The 9,307-nt window shown below is 49.9% G+C and overlaps 1 protein-coding gene across 1 annotated transcript; it reads right to left on the bottom strand.

Annotated features, from left to right (window-relative positions):
* Positions 1-862: 862 nt before the first annotated feature.
* On the bottom strand, positions 863-8,987 carry B3GAT1 (beta-1,3-glucuronyltransferase 1; the record flags this gene model as incomplete). The annotated part of the gene is made up of 3 exons (XM_009864697.1): positions 863-949; positions 6,016-6,312; positions 8,440-8,987. Coding segments are annotated over 3 exons (932 nt in total), but the record flags the coding sequence as incomplete, so codon positions are not given.
* Positions 8,988-9,307: the final 320 nt, after the last annotated feature.

Below are 9,307 nucleotides of genomic sequence, written 5' to 3'. Positions count from 1 at the left end.
TCTCTGTATTAGAACAAGCAGCAACCTCCTCTGCCCTCCAGGGCTGGTTCTACACTCTCGTTAATGGGAACTGTGCGCTTATTTTTTTCCCCATTATAATGAAGCGCAGCAGCACAGTCTGGATGCAGATTCAAGCAAACAGCCCATCCTTCACCCAAGCAAAGCAACTGCAGAGCGCACTCTGGAAATACAGGAGACTAAATGTAGCAGGATGCTCAGGCAGTTAGAGGTGAGAAGGCAGGAGATGAACAAAAGCCGTCAGTGTGCCTGTCCTTTCCCCCTTCCCACTGAAGAGGACTCTACATGCTCACCTCACGTGGGGTTTAACCCACACCGGCCCTTACGTGTCACTGACTTTGTGTGGCTTTGGTGTGGAGAGAAATTCAACTCTTCCCTCAGCGAAAGCTCCTGCCTGAGTTAAAAAGGCTTTCACTGATAGTGCTTTAGCTTTCCTCAGGTGTTTGCAGGTGGATGAATTCACATCCCTCACCCTTGTTCTTTAGCTATATTAGTGCAGCTAAGAAGGGAACCTTCTTGTTTAGACAAGGGTTTGGTTTTTTAACAGCGAAACTTCTGCCTAAACTCTCACTCCCCGGATCTCACTTCTTCCCCCAACCTCTCATCTGGTGTTTGCCCTTTAGCACTCAGCTTAAAGATAAAAAAGAGAGATTAACTGACGGTCTGAAGAAGTTTTGCAGTAAGGGAAGGTTGGAGATGTGGAAAACGGAAATTATAAAGCACATTTAAAAAAGCCCTTATCTTTTTTTCTGTCATTGCCTAGTATTTTTTTTTTTAGTGTTGCCATTGGCATTCAAAAATGTAAGCTCTTACCTGGTGTTGGTCTCCATTCGGCCACGCACAGTCAGATTTCCACATTGGGATCTGTGAATCCTTTCTTTCCCTCATTCACCAGCACAGGCTTTTCTGTCCTTGTATGCCAGACTAAAATCTGAAGAAGCCAACAGAAGTCATTAGCCACACCTCCTCACTGCACTAACAAATATTCTTGCACATTAAATCAATAGTGCAATTTAACCATCTACCCTGGAGCCTAATGGCGCATTCACAGCTGAAAGGAGGTTTGCATAAAACTTCATTTAGGCAGGTCTCCTGCTATCCAAAATGCACAGTGCACAGAAATTACCCGTTTTACAGTGTACTGTCTTGGGACATTAACCTGCTCCTTCCATGTAGTTATCAGCCATCTTCCTCAAAAGGCTCATCAACCTTCCAGGCAGTCCCTTCATAACTGGAAAATCACGCGTGTTTCCCCACAGACCAAGTTCTTTACTCTGGTTCTTGATTACCATGTTACTACATCTTTGGCCAGCGTGGAGTTACTCGCTAGACTCACAGTGGAAATTCAAGTTCTTGCCACTTCAGGTCACACCGTGACTTGTGCATTAGAGGGAAGAGTAAATTATACTGAGTACCACCAGCTGCTCCAGTCGTCACCACTGCCTTTGGCTGTGCAAAATATTAAAATGAATTTTTCAGTACATGTCTGAAAATCCATTACTGGAGGGAAGACATCAGTCTGCTTCCTAACCACACTATCACTTCTTCTTCACTTTTAGATTCTTTCAAGACCCTAAAAAGACAGGAGAGTGACACCGATCCGAGAAGCTTCACCGCTGCTCCAGCTCTCTGCTGCAACCTCGGCTGTCTCACAGCTTGAAGATGCAGGAGCCAGTCACAGAACACTCCCTCCCTCCCTCATGCTCTGGGCTGCACGCTGCCCTTCCATAGCCCAGCGAGCATTCATGTCCCTTATCACCTCAAAAGCCCCCCCCACATCTCCTTTGAAACGCTGGTCCCACGCTGCCATCCACTACTCTGTACCTGGAACGGTACGTTGCATCACTTTAAAGCCCCTCTCCAACTCGCTGAAAAGAGAACTGAAGCTTCTACTAAAAGCTTCCCTCAGCCTTAGCAGGGAAGTTTAATATAGATCAACATCTGCAGAGGAGAACTAAAAAAAAAAAAACTGAAGAGGTGGTCTAATGTTTTGGGGCAGGGGGAGTTTTATAGGTAAACAGATTTTCTATGAGCTGGGCTACGCTGCTGGCATGGGCAGCGCTGGAAGCTGTTGAAAATACTCTCCCCTCACTAGACTCAATTATCCTCATTGCTTTGCTCCTGAATTGCTGGGAGCAGCTTCATCCCTTCAGAGCTACAGTTTCCTGCTTCCCTTCACCTGTTCGCATTGATATTTCCTACCTTGCGGGGGTTTCCCTCTTGTTGCTATGACAATGTTCTGCACATTTAATCCAAGTATCTGCAAACCATTTCATACCTGGTGCCTGCTTTTCTGAAAAACGAGGGCACGTTCTGTTTCTAAAGGATGAACAAAGCACTTTTCAAACGCTTCTGGTTAAACAGGAGCACCCTCACCTTCCCAAGAAGCTGTTTGACCAAATTTGCCTCTGATGTGAGCTGTCGCCTCCTGTGCGTGGCTTAAACCTCGTCTGCTATTACTAAGGAAGTAGAGACCAACTGCTGTCTGGAGTGGGTCCAAAAAACCATTTCTTTGCCCCCGCACAACCACTTCAGAGCCCGCTCATCAAAGTTAGCCTTTATTATAGCCCCGCTCACCCACGGCAGCAACGCTGCTGCAATTACTGCGTTAATCTCCTATGAAAGGGCAAAACCAAACAGTTCTGTACAAGCTCCTCAGCCGACAAACAGAATGTATAAACCTTAAGGCAGCCTAAGTGCTCGAAGAATCTCGTAGCCAACTCTCCTTTCCAGCAGGAAGAGGTAAGAGCTTCTGACATATAAACGCTCAACCTGCTGATGGCCACGGGCTGCGCTCCACCAGGAACGGGACTCACACTTTAACCACGAACTCCATAAACAGAAGACCTCAACTACACATTGTGAGTCTCTCTTTGAACTGGATCCCACTTCTGCATCGTTAGCCAAGTTCCCAAAAAAGACAGTTATCTTAAATTAACGGAAATGGACCAATTTTCAGAGTTTGCAGCTTGATACAGCAGCTTATACTATTTTTTCATGCTGTTTTCTTTAATGTGGGAGGAAGATCACCATTTATTACAGACACATCTGCTTTTCCTCCCAGCTAATTGCCTCATGTTTTGCACAAGCAGTGTGTTTGTTCTGCGCCTCAGGGAAGCTCTGGCTTGTGCAATAAGTGCAGCTTGCAAGGGAGCAAACAGTGAGGGGGACCAAGTATCGGACAGTGGTGTCAGACAGGTCACCTGAGGGAGCCCCCTTTAAACATCCCTACTGCTGCACAACACTTCCAATCATTTCCAGCCTTGCCATTCAGAATCACGGGACTCAAAACAGATCGAAGAGATTACAAGGTTTCATCTCCACAGCCGACTTCTTCATTGTCTTCTAAAAGGAAATAAAATCGCAAACGGGCAAGTCGACCTACAGTTGGAGGGGGTCACAGCGTTTCACGCACACGGACCCTCTGTGGAGGGTTTCAGTAATCGTTGTTTGAAATGGAGACTACGTGAAGAAAAAGAGACACCAAGCTGAAACGACAGATTTGCTTCCTCCCGGCTTGCGCTAAACCAAGTTTCTGCAGGCTCATTCGGCACTGTGCAGGTCCTCTTCTCCCAACAGCACGTCCGCTGGTAAAACAATAAAGACTGCTTTTCCCTATGGCTCTTGCTTTTCTCATATGGTGAGAGAGTGGAGCAGTGCAGGCAGACAGCGCTGCAAAACCTGGGCTACTCACATCTAAATTATGGCTTTCAGCTGGGCTAGAGGGGATGGCATTGGCACAGCAGTTCTGGTGACTAACCAGGACGAGACGTGGCCAAAAGAACCCCCCAAGTTCTGCACGTCTGTCATAAAACCCAACAGCTCAAGCACTGGTGCCTTCACTGGTGTGTGCGTGAAGCTTAACCAAGTGACAGGTAACCGCAAACCACTGGGCACAAGCCCACACGAAAAGAGGAGCCCAATCTCGGGAACAATCTAACCCAAAAGAGGACGGATCTGCTCCATCTGTGCCCTGCTGCTCAGCCCCTGAAAAGCAAAGAAAACAAAGAACTCCTGAAGCTGATTCCCCTGCCTGCCATATGCAGCACCACAGGATAAAATCGGGAGGAAGCAAATTACTCCTTTTCAAGCCTTCTTGCCTTAGGCTGACATTTTCCCTCTCTCCTGCCCGTTCTGAGCCAGTTTTAGATCTGTGACATCGTGAAGCAGGCAGAAAATGGGGAGCAGCGTATGTCCCAGTTACATCAACCTTATGGGAACAGAATCTCAGACCTCTACCCTGTGTCCATGGATTGAAGAGAGCGCGGTTTGCTTTGGGTGTGTGTCGGGGGAAACGCAGAACACAGAAATAGACAGCTTGCTTGCAAAGCCTTGTTTCCTCAGAAGGCCAGTATAAACCCACCCTTCCCTTCTGATAAGGAGGGATATCTCCCTCCCTTCTCCTTGGCAATTAACACCGACTTCCTTGATTTTCCCCTTCATTTTGTGCAGTTCCCAAATCAAAGAAAATAAGTAGGATACATGCCTTTGGCCAAAGCTTAAGGCTTTTGCAGGAGGGTGCATGTGTGGGCTAAATTCTGAGAAATACCACAAATACCAGCAGAGCACACGGGGAAGGCAGCCCTTCTGGAGAACAGATGCCTGTGCTTATCTTTCATACTCTCTGATCCCTCCTTAACGACTGTATCTGAGCACATCATAATTTTTAACGTAAATCTCGCTGCAAAGCAGGAGTGTGGTTACTCCTAACAGAAACAAACCAGGCCAACTGCTGGGAGCACACTTGCACAGTAAGAAAGAAGTCAGGGCAAGAGGATCCCAGACCACAGCCCGCTTCTGTCCTTCTCTGCTACTTGTCTGGAGTCTCCTCCTCGTCAAATGGGTGAGCAAAACAGCAACTGGCAAATGGAGGCTGCTGGCACCAGCTAAAAGCAGAAAATTCCACCTGCAAAGCTGCACTCAGAGTTTGCCAGGAGCAGACGGCATTCAGTTCACAACAAAGACCCTTGTAAGATCCCCAGGGACCAGCCAAAAAAAGGAACGCAGTCTGCTTCAAATCCTGGCCAGCAATTCCTGCTTTCTCTCCATCTCTGACCTGCAGCTCTTGCGTGACAGCACTGACACGGCAGCCTGTCTCTCAGCACCCTTTTTTTCCTCCTGCCTGGAAACAACCTGTAGGTTTAAAAAATGAGGCACAGCAGGTATCACATAATAAACAAAGTTGCTCCTCCTCCTCAGCTCCTCTTCCTTATTCCTTGCTCGAGCACCACTGAACATTGAGTTTCTTGTTTTTGACACAGCTGGGGGCTGTGGAGCAGTGTGGATAGAAAACAGAGACGAAACGTATTATTCAAAAAATTTTCCGATCCCAAAACTGGATGGAAACCTTGATCCAATACAGGGTCTGTTGGCAGTATCAGCTTATTTGCAAAAAAAGAATAATCCTCCTGAGATAATTAAGCAATAAAGACTCCTAAATCAAGCTGCCTATTACAGACAAAAGCATGAGGGACCCACTCCGCACCTGCGGTGCCCAGTGGACCCGCTCACAAAGCTTTCAAAAGCGCTTGACAGCACCTCCGCTGCTGCTGGGCTCTGATTGATGCCTGTCACGCTAACCAGCATTGTCTCATTGTATCTCGCACGCTTCCCTGTCATTCCGGATAGATATCCATCTGTTGTCTCTCATCGTAGACTGGGAAGTCCTTAGGGCAAGACCAATCATTGTGTTCTGCGGTTCTATGTTATTTAGCACAGGGCCTTGCTCCATGACCTGGTGCTCCTGGGCAATGTGTACAGTCAAATAATTAGCCATCATTTGGCAGCAGGAAACTGCCCCCAAAATCAATCTTCCTGGAAGCCTCCTGGAGCTCAGAGCAATATCCTGGGCTTTAAAACATTTCCACGTTATCTCTGGCACAGAGAAATCCAGGTTGTTGTGGACAACTAGAGCAATATTGCACTGACTGATGAGGCTCAATGGCCTTTCTCCTACCTCGGGATCTTTAATACCCATGTATGAGGAAGAGACCATACCTTAGTGCAATTGGCAGCTTTCGGCTCAAGGTCATTCAAGGTCACTAGTTCCCGGAGCAGGCTGCTCTCTTGGTAGCCTCCCTTCACTCCTCGCAGTTTGAAGTAAGCCTGAGATCGCTGGAGAATCAGCCTGAGGTTCACAGCAAACCCTGCCATGTCTATAGCGAAGGGGCGATGGGGGTCGAACACAGTTTTCCAGCCATAGACCTTCCCCGCGGCGTTCACTTTGGGTGACTCGTAGCGCAAGCCACCGACGAAGGCTACTGGCCACACCGACACCTTTCTGGTGCTTCGCATCTAGAGGCAAGGGCAGAGAAGGGTACGGTGGGTGCATGCAGAAGGACAGGCTGCACGTGACTTCCAACACCCAAACCAGCACCCCGGCAGGGAGACCCCAACCTGCTCACTGTCCCGAGGAAGATGAACACCCTGAGCTTTGGCACAAAGTCCAGAGCCGAGAGCCTGGGGTAGATTCTCAGGCACCCTCTGTGGTGCAGAGTTCATTACTCACCCGTACAAGGACACACACGGAGCTGGAGAAGCTGGGGGCTTTGGAAAGCGGCAGCAAACGATGGCAATAGCCATGGATAGCCATGGAACCGAGCCCGAGCTCAGCACTAAAGGCAAGGCTGACGATAATAAACGTAAATGAGATTTAAGAGTGTTTTTTTGTCCAAAGGTCTTTAGAGCTGCGGGGCATCAGTCCCCCACACAGACGGCTGGGGAAATGAGGACACAGAGGAGGGAAGCACCTTGTCCAAGGCCACCTGGAAATGCAGGAATGGCCGATCTAGGAAGAAAGGTGCTTTCTCTGAAAGCTGAGGAATTTAAGCTGCAGTGTCTGCCTCTAGGCCACAGTGAGGGTAAAAGCTTTTTTAGAGTGAGGCACTGCAGCTGCAGCGCACGACCTCGGGGACAGCCAAGCAGCTCAGCATCTCCAGAAGCTCCCAGCACGCAGGACGGTGCTTGTAGCTGCTCCTGCTACCCAGCAGAACAACGGTGGATGCCTCTGCTCCCTGTAGAGTCAACAGAAATAGAGAGGAGCCACCGGGGAACACCACAGATGCCTGCACTTGCCAAGGCAATGCTCTGAAATGCCAGTCTGCCTGCTCAGCCCCCAGCACCCTGTCCTGCTCTGCTGGCAGGCCCGGCCTCGCGTTCTGCTCTCAGCGCAGTCTCTTAGATCAGGGATCTCCCAGAGCTAATCTCATCACTGCTAATTACGGCAAACGAGACCAGAAGAGCTCTGGCACTTGCCCTTCTGCATTATACACATGCTAACGGCAGCCCCTGTCCACAGGGAACAATAGTTTGTGTCTTCTGCATTTCACAGCACATTTCATTGGCTCCATGTGACCTTAACTGCAGCTACATATCAGAGAGGAGAAGCTTCTACGAGCAAAGCACATGAGTGAATGAAGGAACCCTTTCTGCTTTATTAATGTGCAGCGTCTGTCTCAAGATGCTGCCAGAGCCAGCCTCAAAGGGGACTGTGTAAGGAAGAAATTTAGTCTGATTTTGCTTTCAGCTTTCAAAGTGTGTATATTCCTGTGGCTATCCAAGCTAAAGTGAAAGCCCTCAGGGAAGGAAAAGGGGTAGATATGGAGCAAATTAACAGGAGATCCCTGGGATGAAAACTGGCAACTGGTCAGGGAGGAGGCAATCCTCCTTTCTCGTCCCTTGCTGCAAGAGCTCGGCCTCAGGAGAGCAAGGGAATGAGTAGTTTCTGAGCCGGAAGGCCGGTGAGGTACTGCGTCCCTGGCCCTGTAAGACCACTGGCTACCTGCAGACAGGCACAGCTCAGGAGTTCATTTAGAGTCCCAGTTGGAGTGGAACAAACAGCCAAGGTGGGTGAACACATGGGAGCCTGACGAGATCGTGAGGCCAGGCTGGAATTCAGCCAGCTGTCACCCTTCCTGCAGCCATCAACTGCCGGGCTGAGATCTCAGCCCCGTTGCCTATTTACAGCAGCACGAGGGACCATCCATCCCCTGGTGCTGCAAGAAGAAGAGCCCCGGAGGGCAGTCCTGCATGTGTCTCCTGGCAGAGAGACAGCCCTCTCCAAGGCAGTCCATGAAAGGTTCCACTTTTCTGGGAGGAGAAGCGAGCGCTGACAAACGCACGCTCCTCGCGTGTGCAGCAAGCCAGGGACAACTGCGCGGAGCGGCTCTGAGCGAGGTGTCCTGCAAGTGCTGTGACGGTGCTGACACCACTCAGACGTGATTCTGACAGGGCACTGCTACCTCAGTGGCCACCTGTGCAGAGCAGGCGCCAGGCTCTTGACGGCTACAGAATTTAACAGACAGCACTGATCCAGAGCTCGGGAGAGGACGGACACAGCATCTCCTCAGCTCACTACACAGCAGCTTTTATACCCCACAGGACAACCTGCTGTTGGCCCCCTCGCCCCCAGCAAGGTCTTACCTCCTCAAAGAGCTCCAGGCTGTAGGTGTTATCATCGTCGGCAAAGTAAACAATCCCAGGCTGGCTGTTATTTTTGTTAAAGGTCTCTCTCAGCCATCTCAGGGCAAGGTTCCTCTGCATGGTCCCCCGGGGAATGCGGGGATCCCTCATGTCTCCCCGCAGCTTGTAGTTGCGGGGTGTCTCCACGTTGAGGTGGGTGTAGTTGAGCCCCGTGTCCCGCAGCAGCCGGGTGATGAGAGGCGTGCGTCGCTGCGAGTCCTCCACCAGGATCCAGTGCAGGTTTGGCACGTGCAGGAGGGTGTTGGCCAGGCGCGTCAGCTCTGCCTTCTGGACGGGCCGGCTGTAGGTGGGTGTAATGACGTGGATGGTGGGAAGGATGTCTGACCACGGGGGTGGGCGGGTATAAACATATTCTGTCCTCACCACCTCCACAATGTCCCGGTCCGACAAGCAGTACTCCTTGGAGTCCAAGCCTGCAGCAAGATCACGCCGGGAGTCACCACCATCATCTGAGCAAGGGCATGAGAGAGAAGAAAAAGCCGCATGGACTCAGTCCTCCAACACCCCCCGACTGAGCCAGCAGGCTTCTTGCTACTAGCAGGTCACCCTCATGGCTTCAGAGGAAAGGAAACAAGCTCGGATGGAGGCTTTAATATATAAGTACACAAATAAATAAAGGAACCAGGGACAAACACGCATGAGAAAAGAAGTTCCTGCTGTTATGAGAAAAGAAGTTCCTGCTGTTAGAAAACCGGCACCAAACAACACCCGAGAGCCCAGAAACAATGCTGCAGCTGAGTGCTCAGAATAAGCAACCTCAAAAAGCACCTGGAACAGACAGGCTTGCACAGCAATGAGATATAGCTAA

Source organism: Apaloderma vittatum, unplaced genomic scaffold (assembly GCF_000703405.1).
Source record: "Apaloderma vittatum isolate BGI_N311 unplaced genomic scaffold, ASM70340v1 scaffold31272, whole genome shotgun sequence".
Taxonomy (NCBI): domain Eukaryota; kingdom Metazoa; phylum Chordata; class Aves; order Trogoniformes; family Trogonidae; genus Apaloderma; species Apaloderma vittatum.
The sequence above is the reverse complement of the archived record's forward strand: the minus strand, read 5'-3'. Positions and strand labels throughout refer to the sequence as shown.